Consider the following 19940-nt stretch of genomic DNA (forward strand, 5'->3'; position numbering starts at 1 on the left):
AGGAAAATACTTGATTGGAGAAAAATGCTTCCTAACCTCTATAACAGGAGCCTCCAAAATGTCCCATGTAAACACAGTATTGGCAAATTATCACAAACCTAAAGGCAGCCTTTTATTTCGCCCCTCCCGCCAAAATGGCACAGATTGTAGCCTAGGTTCTTCTTTATTATAGAGGTGTTGCTTTCAGAGACTGCAGTCCCCGACATGCAATGCTTTATATCGAAACCAGCATAAACTGCGTGGATTTAAGCTGAAACGTTACATGCTAGAACCAAGGTTTGCATCTCCATGTAAAAGGTGTGGATGGCTACAAACTTCTTTAAGAACACTGGACCACTTTTTTGTCCTGCACACCAGGTTTTAGGCTTCCTTGTACCTAGAATTTACTTGTACTTGTTGTTTGTTTTTATTAGGTGAACCAGAATGGCATTTTAAGGATCCTTTTACTCATTAGATATGACTACTGAGATGGAATGTTTTCAGCCGTGCTGAACAATTTAAACAGGTTTTGCGCTGAATTCATGTACTGCTAGGTAGTTTATCAGAACTTTTGAAAAGTATCTCATGGATTTTTCATTCTGTAGCTTTTTTACAGGAAGTGGGATGGGTTTCGAGGCCTTCATTACCTGCTCTGGAGCACTGGTGGTTGCAGTTTGCACAAAGAGAGAATATGCAACAGTGATGCTGCCAGACCATTGTTTTTGTGATTCCCTCTGGGTAAGATCTGCTACTTGCTACTTAAATGTACTTTGTTTAGGACAGAATAGCCTTAGCTAAAGAGAAGCAGCTGATAATTTTAACAAGTGATTTAGTTTTTTTCTCTTGAATAAAGACACATTCCACTTCTAAGGATAAGGCCTAATCCTTAAACATGTGAGTAGGTCTTATTGTAGACTTATTTGTTTGATAGGGTTTTGAGGGCAGGATGAGGGTGTGTTCCTGGGTGTGACTTAGCAGTGAGAGGCTTTTAGGAGTTGCTGTTTATCAGCTGGCCGAGGTAAATTGTTGTCTCCATTTAATTAGTTAATGCTGCTGGCTTGTGGAGTTAATTTATTTTTTAATTAATATTTATGCTGTTGGGTGGTTATTGCAAGTCTAATTATTGTCAGGGGGCTTAGAAGTTTTGTATAGGTTTTTTTTAATGGTAAATCTAAATAAATGTCAGTGTGGCTACTTAGGCAAGTAATGATTACATGATAGGATCTGTAATCACGGAATCATAGAAATACAGGGCTGGAAGGGACCTTGAGAAGTTAATTTCAGCCCCTTGCATTGAGACAGGATCAAGTAAACCTAGATCATCCCTGCCAGGTGTTAGTCCAACCTGTTTTTAAAAATCTCCAGTGGCGGAGATTCCACAACCTCCCTTGGAAGCTATTCGATAACTATAAGAAATCCTTATAGTTAGAAAAAATTTTCTAATCTCCGGTTTAAATCTCTCTTGCTGCAAATTAAGCCCATTGTTTCTTGTCCTTCCTTCAGTGAACATGGAGAACAATTGATTGCTGTCCTCTTTATAGTAGCCCTTTACATATTTGAAGACTGTGAACAGGTCCGTCCGTCCCCCCCCCCCCCCCCCTTCATTTCGTAAGACTAAACATGCCAGGTTTCTTTAACCTTTCCTTATAGGTCAGGTTTCCTAAACCTTTTATCACTTTTGTTGCTCTCCTCTGGACTCTAATTTGTTCATATCTTTCCTAAACTGCCCAGAATTGGACACAGTATTCCAGCTGCGGCCTCACCTATGCCGGGTAGAGCAGGATAATTGCCTCCCATGTCTTAAATACAACAGTTCTGTTAATTTTTGCAACTGCATCTCATTGTTGACTCATATTCAGTTTGTGATCCACTATAACCCCCAGATCCTTGTCAGCAGTACTACCATCTAGCCAGTTATTCCCATTTTGTAGTTGTGCATTTGATTTTTCCTTCTTAATGTAGTACTTAACTCTTGTTTTTATTGAATTTCATCAAGTTGAATTCAGACTGATTCTCCAATTTGTCAGGGTCTTTTTAAATTCTAATAGTGTCCTCCAGATGCAACCCCTCCCATCTTGGTGTCATCCACAAATTTTATAAGTGCATTAATGATTACTGGTTACTGACTCTGCAACCTCTGTAATGGGGCCATGCCAGTGTCATGGTAATTCTCTATTCCTTTGACCTTTTTTAAGGAGAAGAAACATAAATGCAGCTGGATCAGTTAGATGGCTCTTGAATGGCTGGGACATGTTACTGGAACTTCTAAGTTTATAAACTATAATTTAGTTCAAAGTCTAAGGCTTAGAAAATGTGAATAAATTACCCTGTTTGCACCATCCCATTCCTAAGGCTATATTTAGGGACTGCATTGCATTATTATGAAGGGTGTCACATCTTTTTTTTTGTAATGTACACTTTTTTTAAAAAAAGGAGGGCGTTGATTGGTACTTGATCTAATCTTTCAGTGATGCTATAAAAGTTTGTTGTCTGCTATAATTTCTTTACCCATTTAATGGAAGCAATGTTGGGCAGACATGCAGAATTGTTTTGTTGCATTTTAATAAGAACCTAATCAAACTGTACTGTTATATTGCCTGTCCAGCACAACATAACTATTGTTCATATGCCTGGAAAGAGGCCCTTTGGTCAAAGCTTTGTCTACATCTACGTCAATGGACAACAGAAGATCTCTGCCCCACTTAGATTTCCTGCCATGAATGAAGTAAGTCTGTTCTTCCCCTCAGACCACTATCCTAGGGATTTCTTACAGAACAAAGGTTTGTAAAATGGCAGTCAGATAAAACTAAGAAATAAAAAGGGGAAATGGGTCATCTGTGATTAAAAACATGATAGAAACTGATTAGCAGTTGTTTTCAGTTTTCAAGTTTTGAGGATAGTTAAGCTCATCATGTCTCTTTGGGCCATCTCAAATACAGCAGAATAGAAGAGGACTAGATGTTGACCAAGAATTATCTTTTGATGGTGGTTCAGTGGCCTCATGTTAGCTCTTTTTATGTGAGGTGTTGGATTTTTTTAAACAACTATCACAATTAGCACTAACTGCCTCCCTTATTGGCAGTCTTGCAAGAGAGGATGGTAGATTAATGCACAGTGAAAAACTACCTTGTCTCACTAAGAGGTGGTTCTCAGTACATTTGGGAGCACACAGGAAGTTTGAGTAATCTTGCATGTGACACTGTCTGTGCTGTATTTGGTATGGGGATACATTAATAGGGACATTGCTTTTCGGTGCTGTTAGCTGATCATTTCTACATGCTAAATACTAAATTAACCTTAATAAGCACAAACCAATATAATACCAAAATGATTATATGTAATATGTGGATCCTGTTGTAAACAGTTGCTCCTTATTGTGGAACAATTCCGTTTTAAATCTGGGTTACAATGTTATGACACTGAGTCATTATTTTTATTTTTGTAGGCCCCAGTTCTGCAGTCCTCCTTGGTTTGGGGCATGTATTCATATGAGTAGTTCCACTGACTTCATTATGACTCGTTGCATGACTTACGTGCTTCTGTAAAGGTTGAAGAATCAAGTACTTAGTTATTAAAAGCAAACATAACGGCTGATTGTAAGACAAAACTATTGATTTTTTGGATGCATCTGTGAGAGTTTTAGAAACCTTAAAACATTCATTCAGCTTCTTTTGTAAACATTGGGGGGGGGTACCTCTTGCTGCATAAGTTGGCATGGGAAGATGGCATTGAAGCTTTTTATTAGTGCAAGCGATCAAGTAGAATACTTCATATTACAGGATTATTGTAGGAGATACATCTTGCTAAAGTACTAGGGTATGATCCAAGGGGAACGGTCTGCTGGGACAGAGGTGTGGCTAGAAGCCTTGATGCTCCCTGTAGAGGCCAGTAACAGGCCAGGGGAACAAATTACTCCTGCTTGGAGAGGGATTATTATGTACTTTCTAGTGCATTTTGTGTGTAATGTACACCAACAATGTATTGCTGTCCTTCTACACCTGTTTTCTCAGTCAAGGCAGATTTGCTCTGAAAGTTCATTAGATTTAGTTCAACTCACTTATTTTTTTTATAAAAGTCTCAAGGATGTTAGACATTCGGCTGTAACATTATTTTATTTTTCTTACACCCGCATCTCCAGCCTTTTACTTCTTGCTGCATTGGTTCCGCTGGTCAGAGGACAACCACTCCTCCGCCATCTCAGATACCAGACCCACCCTTCTCCTCCCCGATTACGCCTCATCGAACATCTCTAGGTGGGATTCTCTCTCCAGCCAGTTGGGGCGGACTGCTTGGGAAATCAGAGTTGGTCACCAAGTTGATCTCCGCGGGTACCCAGGACAGTGAATGGGGATGTCCAACATCACTGGAGGGCCAGCTTGGGTCAGTTATCATCTTCCACGAAGCCCTGCAGCCCTCTCAGGTGAAAGCTTTATATTTGGCAGGTAAGTGGTTGGTGGTGGTGTTTGTATAGTGGTATCATCTACAAGCCCCAGCTATGGACCAAGACCCCCTTGTGCTACGTCCTGTACAAACACCACAACAAAAAGATGATCCCTGCCCCCAAAGAATTTACAGTCTAAGTACACAGCTTGCACTGTGCCAAACTGGTCGATATGTCCTTAAAAAGAAACTGTCAGTTTTTTGAGCTGATTCATATCTTTTTATAGTAACATATTTATGTTATAATATATTTGCTATATTTACACAGATTCTCCTATTCCCCTGTTATGTATCAAATTTATAGACATGCAGAGAAGTCCATAAGAATTGGTATCCACCAATCCTGAAGAGATGTAAAAAAAACTTAGATATCGACCAATTTGGGCTCTCACTTACATGAGTGAAATCTGAAGTATCTCCATTAACTTCAGTGGAGCTACTTTGGGTTTAAACAAAAGAAACTGAAAGCAGAATTTGACCCATTAGCTAAAAAAGTTGAGTGTAAATCTTTGCCTGGGTATTAAGATTCGGGCAATTAAATTATTCAGTTAAAAGCCACAGCTTTGGCCATATCAGTTTTTATTTTACTTTTACATGTGTTTTAAAGATAGTTTCAGTGTTCTGTATCTGTTTTATTATTGGTCCATATCCAGTTTCAGAAACCTTATGCAAGAGTCCATGTATGATATAACAATTAACAAAACTTAAAAATAAGTCATACTTCTGTGTGATCTTGAAAAGAAAACTAAACTTGTCTGATGGGCTTGAAAGCCTGAGCTGTTTGAAGTAGGAACCACTTGTATAAACTCTGCAACCTTGAATGTCTTTTCACATTATTTGCCAACATATGGGCATGTAAGTGAGAGTATTCAAGTGTATTGCTGTGGTTGATAAGCCACGTAAAAGTCATTGTTCAGCCTTGGGAGCTCATCCTTTAGGATTTACATTAGCAATTGAAAGATGATAGTTTTATATATGTCAGCTTTTAAAAGATTAGGTGTATGTTACATGATGTCTTATTACTACCAAAAATTGTAAAAAGAATGCACTTTGATAAGTGAACAATCACATCATTTTAAAATAAATGTAATCTCATTTTGTTATTATATAAAGCTGTCTTCAAGATCTGATCTTCCTAACTGCTGGTGGTCTTTAGGGACAGACGACAGTTGAGTGTGAAATGGAATATTTGTAAAGACAAAATACTGACAATTTTTTGAACATAAAAATCTCATTTCATATAACTTACTTTGTTTTTTAGCCAGAAGGTTATCTGTAAAGGGTAAAACCCCATGGAATCACACAGTTATTTTTTGAAATAATCTTTTGTTTAAGGAGATATGTCAAATATTTGGTCAGGATATGTGTCGTTCAAGGTGTCCTATTTGTATCTCTAGCAGAGTGTAGTATAGTAAAATTTATTAACACAAACTTTAAATCTCGCATGTACTTTTATTTTATATATATAAAATATTTTACAGGCCCAAACTGTTTAACTCCGTGGAAATCCCAAGAGTCTGAAGTGGCAGATCTGCCCAGTAAAGTGCTGCTTCACTATACACCCAAGGTAGTAATCAGCATGTTTTCCATTTGCCTACATACTTTACAGTAGTTTGTTTTTTTCCAAGGTTAAAACATGTTCTGAACAGTAGCTTTAAATGTCTATAGAATTATTTTGATAAACTTTTAGAATGGAATAGGTTTGCTTTTATGGATAAAGTTTTCTTTATTCCTTAAAGTGATGTTGTCCGGCTATGCCGGAAGAAGGACAGGAGATACTGGATGTGGTTTAATTAGGCCACAACTTTATTCCTAAATGTCTGTGAATACCCAGCAGATAAAAGTGTACAGTGCAAGTAATTCCATAACAATTTACATATACACGGGGGAGTGCTGTCAGCCCCACCCATCAAGTGAGGTTTAAGCGGGGGAGGGGGGCTATAAAGGAGAGAGGGTTGGCTCCCTGGCGTACCAGTCATAGCCCTGAAACTCCCATTTCTGCTCCTTTAAAGAATACCTTTTTTAAATCCTTTACCAATGCATTGTATCTGATCACCATATCCTTTCTCAATGGACTATCCGCCACAAGGAGGCTCCAGCAATTAGCTTGTAAGCCTTGTAGTGCTATGGAAACAATTTTGGAAGCAGCTACTCAGATGGCTTGAATCAATTTTCTGTTGGCTCCCCCACCCCCAAATGCAGATAGTTCACCATGGGGAGTATTTGCTTTCCCAGGATCCATGCTGCTTCCCAGCAGAGGGGAATCCATTTGGCAGACAGATGGACCACGCTGGGATCCACCTATCCCAGTCCTTGTCCAAGCAGTGAAGATCCCACATCCCCGGGCTCCCATGGCCTCACAAGCCCCACTCACTGCACCCTGAACTGGGTTTGGAACTTCCATCCCTGGCTGGAAGGGGGGACACCTTCCCTCCTCCTGTTCTCACAATCTGCTACAGCCCAGCTCCAATGAGTTTGAAACTCCTTCCCGTTTTGCTACAAAACACTTCCTTCTGCTGCTGCAGGTTGGAGGGAGGACTCCTCCCCCTTCTACCTCCCTGTTCTCACCAGTCTGCCACCATGTGGAGCCACCAGAGAGTGAAATTTGTTCAGCTGTTCCTGCTGCACAGTTGGTCCAGTTAAAAGATGGCTTTTCCTGCACTGGGGTGGACCTAAATAGTTCCCCCCCCCCTCCTTCCAGTCACCTGGGGTGGGGGATGGGTCACCACCCCACACTAACCTGGTCTGAAGCTGCAGCACTCTGGCTGTCTAGCCTTTAAAGGGGTCACACACCTTTTCCTACAAGTCAGACAGTGGCCCCCACTGCTTAATGTGGGGTGAGGTCATTTTACATATTGTGGAATAAAACGTAAAGAACCACACTGGATGGCACTTTGGGGTGGTATCAGAGTGTGAGTGGTCGGAGCCTGTCATTCTCTCCCTCCTGCTTTTACTGAACTATGGTGTGTTTTGTTTCCCACCCTTTTAGGGTTGGTAGCTTTTTCTGTGCATTTACTTTTTGGTTAGAATGGTTGAATAAACTATCTCCCAGCACAGTATTAATGCCTCACTTAGTGTAAAGGGTAGGAGTCAGCACTCTCTCCTGAAGGAAAAATTGATAATCTAACTAATTTCCATTAACATGAGTAGTGTGGGTTCCTGGATTAGGCCTTGCCGTGTCCATAACTAAACTATAGATTTGTGTATTTTAGATCTCATTCTACCAAAAGGCCAAGAGTGCTGTAAGTGGTGAAATTGTGAATAGTGAATCCAAGATATTGTTGAAAACTTGCCATTAGTATCACCACAGTGCTGTTTCCTGCCTTACCTCAGTATGCGATGCACTCTTATGTAAATTTATAGGTAATTCGATGACCCTGAATTTGTTTCAGAAGTAATGCTGAAGCTCATGTTTTCGTCCTTTTGTAGGCCTGCAGAAACCCAATCTGCCTTGACCTGTCTACAAATCTTTTACATGGAAGACTAACTGGAAACAAAGTAGTGAACTGGGACATCAAGGTAAATTAATAATAAATCATCACAATCTGATGTAAATACAAAGTAGTTATTGTATACTGGATACTTAAGGAATGCTAGAAGTTCCCACTGTGCAGGAGCAACACCACGCATAGCAGTGTTCTCAAGGTGAATTAAGCTAATTTTAGGGTTGTAGTGGTGTCAAAGTAAATTTTGGGAAACTGGAGTCATGCTAACAGTTATACGTAATGTTTCAAAACAAACTTAAAATTAGAATATTAAAAAGTTTTGTGGTACTGCAAGTAACATGTTTTATATTTTGAAAGCATTTTATGACCTCTACCTTTTTCTTCCTAATAATATTTCGTACTAGCATTTAAATTTTCAAAGTGTTGAACAAACCTCAGTTAATTAATTTACCTAGTCCTCCATGTAGGCCAATGTTTCTCTCATGTTCCCATTTCCCCAAAAATTACTCTAATGGTTTAGTTCTTGCAGATTCATGGAGAGAGGAAGAGATTCATTGAGTGTGCACCAGCTTAGTCTATTATGTCACTGTTTATCTGTTTATTCACCAACTCACCCATCTGCCAACTCATTAGCACACACTAATCTCAAAGGTCCGAATCAGACCTGGTGTATATAGGAGCAACATTGATTTCCAAGTCTGACTTGGACCCAAAAGTATCATCTAGGCTAGGGCTCACTCACTTGGTGTTCAAATCAAAATGAACTACCAAGCTGGAATACTCAGGTACAAAATATTTTTTTCTTCTTCGAGTACTTGCTCATGTCTATTCCATTGTAAGTGTGCGTGCTTGCCGCATGCAATGGTGCCGGAAGTTTTTCCTTCAGTGATATCCATAGGGGACTGGCTCTGGTGTCCTCTGGAGTGGTGCACGTATAAGGGGCACCACCGGCTTCCCTTTCCATCAGTTCCTCCTTACTGCCAATGATGGTGCTGGAACGTCTCCTTCAGCAAGCTTTCCTGTCTCTACTGTGTCTAGTAGTGAATTTGTTGTATAAAGTAGTTTAGTTAATAGTTCCCTTCGTGTTAAGTTAGAAATAGTTAGTTAGTCCCGTATGGGACTCAGCCTAGGTACGGGGCATGCCTCGGTCCCCGGGCTTCAAATCTTGTGACTGTTGAAAAAACATATGGCAGTCGGTGACCCGCATAGAAGCTGCCCGAAGTGTTTAGGGGAAACAAGTGTCACATTTGCAAGAGCTTCAGGTCACAGACTAAAAAGAAGTGGGACATTCATCTCCGAGTGCTCTTTATGGAGTCGGCCCTTGTACTGGCCTCGGAGCTGATGAGATTGCACTCTGCTCCAAACACTGCAGCTTGCTTCAGAGCATGCCGCTGGCACCGACCAGCGCCAGTCCCCATGCCCAGTACCAGCTTGTGGCAGGCTGCTTGTTGAGAAGCCCTTAATCAGCTCCTGCCACTCCAGTCTCAATCAATAGATTGATGCTCGGTGAATAGCCTGGTGCCTGTCTGGTAACTGGCCGCACCTGCCAGTCTTATTAGCCCAGAGCTATAAAGGCTGGGAGGAAGCCAGAGAAGGGGGAAAAGGGAAAGAGAAAGGTCAAACACAGAAGGAGGTGGGAGTCTTCTAAAGTATCTGTGAAGCCTGTATATAGTTGGGAACTGGTGGTGGGAAACCTATTGAGAATAAAGAGCATGGGTGTTGCACCAGACTGAAGTGTCCCTGACGCGAAGAGGGGGGCCAAAACCTGGAGGCGCAGCGTGGACCCTGTTACATGAGGGGGCTTGTCCCGGCCTACAAGCCACCGCCATGGTGTGGCAACCCAAAGATAGAGGGAACCTTGCAGTAGCTAGCCAAGCAGCAGGAGGAGATGCAGAAAGCACTGCAGGCTTTCCAGCAATCCAACCAGGTGGAGAGGCAGACCTTACTCACCTGGCAGGCCGGACAGCAGAAAACTCTCCAGGACTTTATCAGAGAGCCAGCCAACGTGCAGCAGCAGCTCCTGCAAAAGATGGAGAGTCCCCTGGGAGGAGATGGCCCCCGCGCGCCAGGGGTAGGCCTATGTAAGATGGGCCCCGACGATGACCCCAGTGCCTTCCTTTGTATGTTTGAGTGGGTGGCCATGGGTGCCGATGGGATAGGGAAACATGGGCCCTACGACTGGCTCCCTCTCTGGCCGGTGATCAGGACACTGGGGAGGTGAGAGGCTTCCAGGTGGATCGCATGCTGGCTGCAGAAGTCCCGCAGATGGAAGGCCTCCTGGCACAGAGCCGATGATCGAGCGTCCCCCTGCCTGTTGACATAGAACATGGAGGCCGTATTGTCTGTTGACACCTGCACCACCCAGCTCGACAGTTGGGGAAGGAAGATACCGCAAGCCAGGCGGATGGCTCTGAGTTCCCTGACATTTATATTCAATGCGAGCTCCTTTCGAGACCATAACCCTTGAGTCTGCATTGTACAGAGATGCACTCCCCAACCGAGGTCAGATGTATCCAAAATCAGGGATGACGTGAAGGGACCACATCTCTCACCACATGTGGTCCCTTCACGTCATCAGAATGCTCTTCCAGAAGTGGGGAGCTCCGAGTTCACCACCAGACAGAACAGAGAGTGTCATCAGTTTTGTTCTCTTCAAAGCCTCGGCAGAGGCTCGCTCTCCAATGCTTTTCTCCTGTGTTGGTCAGGATACCTGATGTACGCCTTTCCGTCAGTTCTGCTTATCACCAAAGTCCTCTAAAAAATAAAGAGGGACAAGGCACGTGTCATTATGATTTGCTTCAGCATGGCCTCACCAGCATTGGTCTGGCATGCTCATGGACCTGGCCGGGGTAGCCCCATGGCCACTTCCTAGCTGCCCAGACCTAGTCTCGCAGAATCACGGTCGACTTCTGCACTCGAACCTCGCCTCTTTCCACCTCACAGTTCAGATGCTGCGTGACTGAATCCAGAGGAACAAGTCTGCTCTAGTCAGGTACAGCAGGCTCTCTTGGAGAGCAGAAAGGCCTCCACCAGAGCAACTTACCTGGTGCAGTGGAAGCATTTCTCCTGCTGGGCGTCAGAGCGGAATATCTCCCCTACTTGGGCGTCTCTACAGTCCATCCTGGATTACCTGCTTCACTAAAAGCACCAAGGTCTCGCCTTCTCCTTGATCAAGGTGCACCGGGCAGCCATATCGGCCTTCCATCCTCGCGTCCAGGGTAGATCAGTGTTCTCGCATAAGACGCCGATCAGGTTCCTGAAAGGCCTTGGAAGACTCTTTCCATCGATCCGGGACCCAGTTCCCCAATGGGACCTCAACCTGGTCCTCTCCAAACTCATGGGTCCACCCTTTGAGCCTGTGGCTTCTTGTTCCCTTTCCCACTTGTCATGGAAGATTACATTCCTCGGCAAGTCGTGTCTCTGAGATTAAAGCCCTCACTTCGGAGCCCCCATACATGGTATTCTACAAGGACAAGGTCCAGCTGCGGCCCCATCCGGCCTTCCTGCGAAAGGTGGTGTTGCACTTCTGTGTCAACCAGGATATCTTCCTCCCAGTGTTCTCTCCAAAGCCTCACGCGACCAATGAGGAGAGACAGCTGCACACTCTAGGTGTCAGACGTGCCCTGGGTTTCTCCCTGGAGTGCACCAAGCCCTTCCATAGATCAACCCAGCTCTTTATCGCGATCACTGACAGGATGAAGGGCCTTCCAGTGTCTTCTCAGAGGATTTTGAATTGGATCACCGCCTGCATCCGTACTTGTTACAAGTTGGCACGGGCTGTGCCTCCACCAGTAGTGAAGGCTCATTCAACTAGGGCGCAGGCATCTTCAGCTGCCTTCCTAGCACATGTCCCTATCCAGGACATCTGCAGGGCCAAGACACGGTCTTCAGTTCACACGTTCCTGATGCTTACGCCATCACCCAGAAAGCCAGAGATTACGCTGGATTTGGCAAAGCTGTGTTGCAATCGACACGTCCGTGAACTCCTGCCTGCCTCCAGTGGTTCTGCTTGGGAGTCACTACAATGGAATGGACATGAGCAGGCACTCTAAGAAGAAAAGATGGTTACCTTTCGTAACTGTTGTTCTTCAAGAAGTGTTGCTCATGTCCATTCCATGACCCACCCTCCTTCCCCTCTGTCGGAGTTCTGTCAAGAAGGAACTGAGGGAGGGGGGAGCCAGTGGCGCCCCTTATACTGGCGCATATGTGCACCATTCCAGAGGGCACCAGAGCCAGTCCCCTACGGATATCACTGAGGGGAAAACTTCTGGCACCGGTGGATGTGGCGAGCACACACTCCTACAATGGAATGGACATAAGCAACGCATCTCAAAGAGCAACAGTTACAAAAGGTAACCATCTTCTGAAGTGGGGTTGACCTGAGTTGTGAGTGTAGGGAATTTCTAGTAGAAGACTATAATTGAGGACTAATGTATGCACAAATAAATGGGAGCTGTCTGCAGTGAACATGAAGTTCAGACTCTTCTGAAAGACTCCCTGTGTCAGTAATAGTGTACATTTAATGACAGCAATTCTGTACTGATACTCTGTCTCTCTGAGTGAATGTTGTAGGAGAATAGGGTTTGTGTTAGTTGACTGATACGCTTCCAGAAAGTGTAGGAACATACACTAGTTAATTTTGGGTGGTCCAATTTATATGAACAGTTTGAAAATGCCATGATTTTGTTATCTTTGCCCAGGGGTGTAAGAATGCTGCTTGTACACACCACTGGTTCCGTGGGAAGCTAAGTTGAGCATAGTTCTGCTCAGCAGAAAGTGCGAAGAGCTCATTATGGGAGTGTCAGGAGCCAGCAGCCTCCCGCCCCCAACTGTGGTCTTTAGAAGCCCCACAATTAAGAGACTGCATAGGTGCTGGCGGGGGGACTGTCTAGGCGTTCTGCAGGTTTAAAGGGAAACGAGATAGCAGTCTCAAACTTCAGACAAGTGTTCTGCATGTTAACTAGCTGGTTTGTGCTTGTCCCTATGTCGCATATCTCTGCACTGCTTCTGAGAGGTGCTTCCTGTTTTGTTCTCACAGAGACAGCAAGGGCTTATTGGAGAGATACATTAGGTGTGAAAAAACTTGACAAGGGCCTGCAGGGGAGGGATTCTGCAGGCTGAAGAGAGAGGTGTTGTGAAGAGGTATGGGGTGGAGCGAAGCAGTGGAAGGAGGTAGTAATGAGAGAGGTGGGGAGGTAAACATTGGAGAAGGAGAGTGGTGTCCCCTTCCCAGTACCCAAAAGAAAGAAGTGGGGGAGCACCCACGTTGTTTTTGTTTTTGTTGTTTGTTGAGTCCTCCACCTGAGATGTCTGCGCATGAGAGAATGTGGAGGTTGGCCCTTTGTCCAAGTGCTTAAAAATAAGAATACAATATAGACCCAAAATAATAATTACATACATTTAAAATAATTCTTTTTAGTCTGTATGTATGGTATGTGCTGTGAAGATCTCTCTCCAAAACCAATCTTTCAGTTGTGACCATTAGAGTCATTTACTAAAGAACTCTGATACACTTCAGTTTTCAATGCACTGAGAACGTAACAGGTATCCCTGGCTAGCTGGTTAACCGCTTATTGAATTTGTCAAATTCCATGCTATCCCTATTAGTGTACAAATGATTATGAATTTTAGGAGATGTTAATGAAACCTATATTCCTTTCCCATTACTCTGCAAACCAAATAATTTGCTTTATCATTTTATTTGTATTTAAACTTTCTGAAGCAGAGACTTTTTATAGGGATACTATTAAACTAAAATTCACATGTATCTAAACTTTTTAATGTACTTTTTAGTGTTAATTGAAAGCGATCAGAAAAGAAAGTACATTTATTTCTGGTTCTCCAGTATATGTATTTGACAGTATTTTCTGTCATGTAGTCTGTTTCACTTAGAGTGAATTTCCCATGTTGTTTGTGCAGGTGTTTCATGCAGCAACAGAGGAGAGAAAAAACAAAAAACAAATGGTTGTAAAACCACAGAAGTTAGCTGAAAGACTTGCAAACAATTGTTGTCTGAAACACCTTTAAACCTAGTTTTAAAACTGTTGTGAAGTTGTTATTGTTCTTTTTAACTAGTTTCCAAGTGACAAGGAATTCTGATTAACTCATAAGTACATACATGCCCTTCTTATTTCTTTTACATTAAATATTAAATAGGTATTTCTTTTACATTAAAAAAAATAACAGAAACCCTACGAATTTGTGCATGCTTTCTCTCTCCCCCACCCTCTAGGATATGATAAATTGTATTGGTGGATTGAATGTGCTGTTTCCACTACTGGAGCAGATCAGTTTTCTCAATGGACAGGTGCCTGAGAGGTCTGAAGGGGAAACTATACCTCAGGAACTAGTGACTCCAATAGAGGGAGACTGGGTGGTGTTATCATCCACAAAGGCTTCAGGTAGGAAAGTACTATAGATTTAAGACCATATTAAGGTTAAAGATTTAATAAAAACAGAGGACTACAACAGTGGAAAGAATTGGTTTATATGATTATATATTAACTCTATTATATTAGCCATATAATTTTAATAAACTATTTTTACTCCTGAGCATCTGAGTTGGACATCTAATAAGATAGGATTTCAGCACTGTTTCAAATTCACTTCAAGAACACACAGAGCACATTCGTAGAATGAATTTAATGCAGTGTTTTGCTATATTAACTTTGTCCTGAGTCAAAATGTGCACATTTATTTCTAAATAAAGTGGTTCTTTTGAGTATCTAGAAAAATAAAAAAGCCCGCTGAAGTCAATAGCACATTTTACCACTGTTTCAGTGGGCCCTTAATCAGGGAGATAATGTAGTATTTCATGTTATGGACCAGTAGCCTGCAGAATTTTAGTTAAATTATTGAAGTTCTTAGTAACTTATGAATATGCTTTAAAAAACCTCATATGAAACCACAGGTTTCCCTCTTTAAATTGTAAGAAGAAAACTATTTTTAAATAGCTCTTCAGCTGTGCTGAATTATGAGCTTGGAGAGAATTCTTGTAATCTTAGCAGAAGCCTCTTAGAAATTAAGACTTGTGAAGGAATATGATACAACTCTTGATTTTTGCTTCATTATTTCTCCCTCCTAATTTAAAGTAGTTCTAGCTATAATAGGCATATCCAGATGTGGGGAAAGAGGAAGAAATGTATGTGTAGAGCAAGTGCAGAATATGCCAAAGATGATCCAGGTTGCGGCTTAGAGAAGAGTATTTTGTCCGATGCTACAGTTGAATGGACAAGGCAGCTGAAGTCACGACTGGCATTTGCTTTGTTCTGGGGATGCATATAATGACTTTGCCTCAGCATCACAGGATCTAAACACTGTCTACAGCAAGGTAGCAAATACCAGGGGAAAGAGGAAGCTCAGGAAAATAGTAGAGAATAAAAACACTTGATTTCACTTCTTATTCCTCCTAATTTGACACAATAATGAAATGATGATAAAAAAGGGTTTTAACTGAACAATCTGTTTTGCAGAGGCTCGTCTAGAGAAGAATATTGTTGCAACTTTCATCTTGATGATAAAGCACTTTATTCAAAGACACCCTATTAACCAAGATAATCTCATTCACTCCCATGGAGTTGCTACCCTAGGAGCCTTGCTACAGAAGGTGAAAAGTTATTCCTCATGTAATCAATGTTATGGGTGAAATCCTGATTCCACTGAAATCCAATAGGTCATGGCTTCATTCTAAATGTCAAAGGTTTTCTGAGGTTCAAGCGAGTATCTGTGCTGCATAGGAACATAGAGTTAGCATAACTACAACTAACTTTGTACTTCCCTTCTGTCTTGCGTATGTACAGATACAATACATAGACTAGTATAGTATTTATACATTCTTGTAGATTTCTGAAAACAAGATGTTATGATACTTACGATACTTTGTCTATTTAGTTTATGTTTTAAGGGTCTGTGCTGGGACCAATGCTGTTCAACGTATTCATACATAATTTGGAAAAAGGGGTAAACAGTGAGGTGGTAAAGTTTGCAGACAAAACTAAATTACTCAAGATAGTTCAGTCCAAAGCAAACTGTGAAGAGATGCAAAGAATTCGCATAAAACGGGGTGACTGGGCAACAAAATAGCAGATGAAATTCAATGTTGATAAATGCAAAGTAATGCACATTGGAAAACATAATCCCAACTATACATACACAATTATGGGGTCTAAATTAGCTGTTACCACTCAAGAAAGAGATCTTGGAGTCATTGTGGATAGTTCTCTGAAAACATCCACTCAATGTGCAGCAGCAGTCCAAAAAGCTAATAGAATGTTAGGAACCATTAGGACAGCGATAGAAGATAAGACAGATGCTTCCGTCTGAGGGGAGATTAAGATGACTGGGACTGTGCAGCTCAGAACAGAGATGACTAAGGGGTGGGATATGATAGAGGACTATAAAATCGTGAATGGTGGGGAGAAAGTAAATAAGGAAGTGTTATTTACATCTTAATGTAACACAAGAACCAGGGGTCACTCAATGAAATTAATAGGCGGCAGGTTTAAAACAAACATAAGGAAGTACTTCTTTAGATAACATATAGTCATCCTGTAGAATTCATTGCCAAGGGATGTTGTGCAGGCCAAAAGTATAACTGGGTTAAAAAAATAATTAGGTAAATTCTTGGAGGATAGGTCTGTCAATGGCTATGATCCAAGATGATCTGGGATGCACCCCATGCTCCTGGTGTCCATAAGCTTCTGAGTGCCAGAAAGTGGGACTCAACAACAGGGTGTGGATCACTTGATAATTCATAGACTTTAAGGCAAGAAGAAACCACCCTGACCATCTAGTCTGACCTGCACATTGCAGGCCACAGAACCTCACCCACCCACTGCTGTAATAGACCAATAACCTCTGGCTGAGTTAGTGGAGTTTTTAAATCATGATTTAAAGACTTCATGTTACAGAGAATCCACCATTTACTCTAGTTCAAACCAGCAAGTGGCCCGTGCCCCATGCTGTAGAGGAAGGTGAAAACTGACCAGAGTTTTGGGCAGTCTGACTTGGAGGGGAATTCCTTCCTGACCCCAAATATGGCAATCAGATCCACCAGCCAGACATTACAGTGAGTGCTTTCCTGGGTAACTCAGAGCCTTCCCCATCTAGTGTCCCATCTCCACCCATTGGAGATATTTGCTACTAGCAGTCACAAATGGGCCATGTGCCCTTGTAGACAATCTCATCATACTATCCCCTCCATAAACTTATCAAGCTCAATCTTAAAATCAGTTAGCATTTTTGCCCCCACTCCTCTTCAGGGGAGTGTGTTCCAGAATTTCACTCCTATAATGATTAGAAATCTTCATCTAATTTCTAGCCTAAACTTGTTGATGGCCAGTTTTATATCCATTTGTTCTTGGACCAGCTTTAGCCCTTAACTGAAATGACTCCGCTCCCTCCCTGATGTTTATCCCTCTGATGCATTCATATAGAGTAATCATATCTCCCTTCAGCCTTCGTTTGGTTAGGCTAAACAAGCCAACCTCCTTACATCTCCTTTTGTAAGGTAGGTTCTCCATTCCTCTGATCATCCTCGTAGCCCTTCTGTACACCTGTTCCAGTTTGCATTCATCTTAAACATGGGAGGCTAGAACTGCACGCAGTATTCCAGATGATATCGCCCAGTGCCTTGGATAATGATAACAACACTTCCCTATCTCTCCTGATGTATCCTGGGATTGCATTATCAATTTTTCACAGCCTGATCATATTGATGACTCAAAGTCCTAGTGTTCTGGTCGCTCCCTCTGAAGCATCTGGCACTGGACACTGTTGGAAGACAGGATACTGGGTCAGATGGACAATTAGTCTGACGCAGTATGGCCGTTCTTATGTTTTGCTGTGTTTGTCATAGATTTCACAGTTCAGCTATTTAAACTAGAACAAAATCAGATAAAAATTCAGTCAAAAACCTTTAATCCAGGTGACAGAAGAATTATTGAATTATTTCAAACAGCTATTTGGTTTAACAGAGTTGTTGTAAGGAAAACAAATACTGTATTGTTGTGCAAGACTAGGGAGTTGATCTGGTTTTAAATATCAGTTGAATAGAAAATGCATATGCTGCGCATTAAATAACTTACTATTCTATTCCCTGTCCCCGTCTGTTTGAATTGTAGGTGCCAGGGAGCTTGATGGATGTGAATGTACTGATGGCTCTGCAGTTATTGATAGAACAGGTCTCTGTGGAAAAAAATGTGCAACTTTTGCAACAGATGTATCAACATTTACTTTTTGACTTTAGTATCTGGAACCGTGGAGACTTCCCCTTCCGGATTGGTGAGATGATCATACAACTTGAGATAGTTATGCTAAAACACAGTATCTTTGCTCTTCATAAATCCCTGAGTCTAGGTTCTAATAGAAAGCTTTGTATTTTAGGACATATACAGTACCTTTCCACAATCATCAAAGACAGCAGGAGGCTTTTCAGAAAGAAGTATGGAGTTCAGTTTCTACTAGACACACTCAGGATTTATTATGGGTATGAGGTTTATGCTCCTTACTTTGTTGTATGCTGTCGTTACCTTTTTCACAAAAGGCCAGGCAGAAACTGTGAATTAAAAGTGAGAGCTGATCAAGTTTTTGAGTTTAATTCTCCTTTACATAAATGACTACTGTCCCTTGACCCCTGTGTTAGAACTAGACGGTAGCAAGCTCATACCAAAAGTACTAGAAACGTGTAGAAAACTTGCTTGCAGTTTAGAAGGTCGAAAAAGGTCTTTTTTCTTATTATTTTTTGTTAATTAAATCACCCAGCATCCCAAGTATCAAGAAAATACCAGCTGACTACAAGCTTTATGTTCAGGATTTAAAGTGAGGGGAAAGTTTGTCCCAAAAGAATTTGAGTAACATCATCTTTGGGATCTTCAGGATAAGCTTTCACCCTTGGTGATAGGCTTACATCAATTTATATCTGCTTATAATTTTCAATGGTGTCTTCAAGGAAAATGGCTAGAGATTTATTTATAAAAATGAAAATTGAAATGCTTTTACATTTCTATTTAGATGGCAAGCTCTTTGAGACAAGGACCATCTACTGTTAGTACAGTACCTAGCATAACTGGGCCCTATTCTTGGTTGCCCCATAGGCACTACCATAATAAACATGCTTAGTAATAATAGTAGGTCCCCAAATCAGGTTTAGGTCTGCATCTGGGGGTTTATCAGGCTCCAAAACCCAGTTCTGCTTTTGGCTTCTCCCACTTTGTCATCTTGAATATCACTCCAAGGATAAGGTAGCAGGGTTATTAAAACAAGTAGTGGAAGTATTAGCAGAGTGATATTTATAAATCACAAATTGTGTAATACAAGAAATGTATTTTTTTACGGTCCTTTTTTCTTTGTGTTAGTAGTGGCTATAAAGACAGTGACTTAACTCCAGATGACCTCAGAACAATACAAACATTCCTATATGGACTGATCAAATATTTCCTAAGCAAAGGTGGGACACATGAAGAAATACAGAGCATCATGGGATATATAGCTGTGACCAGTGAAGAGGAACAGGTATTTAATATGGCAACAGTGAACATCTGTGGTTGCTTCCTACCTTTTAGTATTTAGGAGTTTTGACCATAGCTTTGTTGAAAGAAAGAGACAAAAAAAGATGCAAGCAAAATCCAATGAAGCGTATATGTTACTACTTTGTAGTTGTGGCAGGCTGTAGAATTAAGCCTGTTGTGGGACTGCACAGGGGACTGTGCAATGGGCAATACTTTAACTGATGATCCTACTCCTTTTTCTCTGGTAAGCAGGTGAGTTGGGTAAAATGCAGACTGACTGGATATCAGTATTTTTCTAAGCCTGCATAAAATGAAGAGAATTGTACTTCATTGCTCTGAAGTTGTAATGATTTATTTTTTCTATTTATATTCCATTGATATGGCGGTTGGTTCTCTCCATTCTCCCTCTCCTCTGTCCTTGACTCTCTTTTCCCTCTCTCCAATCACAGGGTCTACCCTAGCTCATTCCCAGTGTCTGCTTCCTACGTTCCTGCTCTTGTGCTGTGTAGCATTGCTGGCAAAAGTCCTGTGACCAGGCTGACTTTCTCCATTACAAATTTGTTTTCTT

The 19940-nt window shown here is 41.7% G+C and overlaps 1 protein-coding gene across 3 annotated transcripts in view; it reads left to right on the forward strand.

Annotated features, from left to right (window-relative positions):
* The window catches only part of NBEAL1 (neurobeachin like 1), a 126262-nt gene that overhangs the window by 54190 nt on the left and 52132 nt on the right, over window positions 1-19940 (forward strand). For 2 of the 3 annotated variants that reach the window (XM_043525735.1, XM_037913057.2), the window contains 10 exons: window positions 585-717; window positions 2585-2704; window positions 4118-4421; window positions 5901-5986; window positions 7849-7938; window positions 14098-14266; window positions 15338-15471; window positions 17987-18146; window positions 18249-18351; window positions 19220-19376. In XM_043525735.1, the coding sequence (XP_043381670.1) occupies window positions 585-717; window positions 2585-2704; window positions 4118-4421; window positions 5901-5986; window positions 7849-7938; window positions 14098-14266; window positions 15338-15471; window positions 17987-18146; window positions 18249-18351; window positions 19220-19376 (1456 nt within the window). The remainder of the gene's footprint in view (window positions 1-584; window positions 718-2584; window positions 2705-4117; window positions 4422-5900; window positions 5987-7848; window positions 7939-14097; window positions 14267-15337; window positions 15472-17986; window positions 18147-18248; window positions 18352-19219; window positions 19377-19940) is intronic. The other variant, XM_043525736.1, reaches the window with a different exon arrangement.

Source organism: Chelonia mydas, chromosome 11 (assembly GCF_015237465.2).
Source record: "Chelonia mydas isolate rCheMyd1 chromosome 11, rCheMyd1.pri.v2, whole genome shotgun sequence".
Taxonomy (NCBI): Eukaryota; Metazoa; Chordata; order Testudines; family Cheloniidae; genus Chelonia; species Chelonia mydas.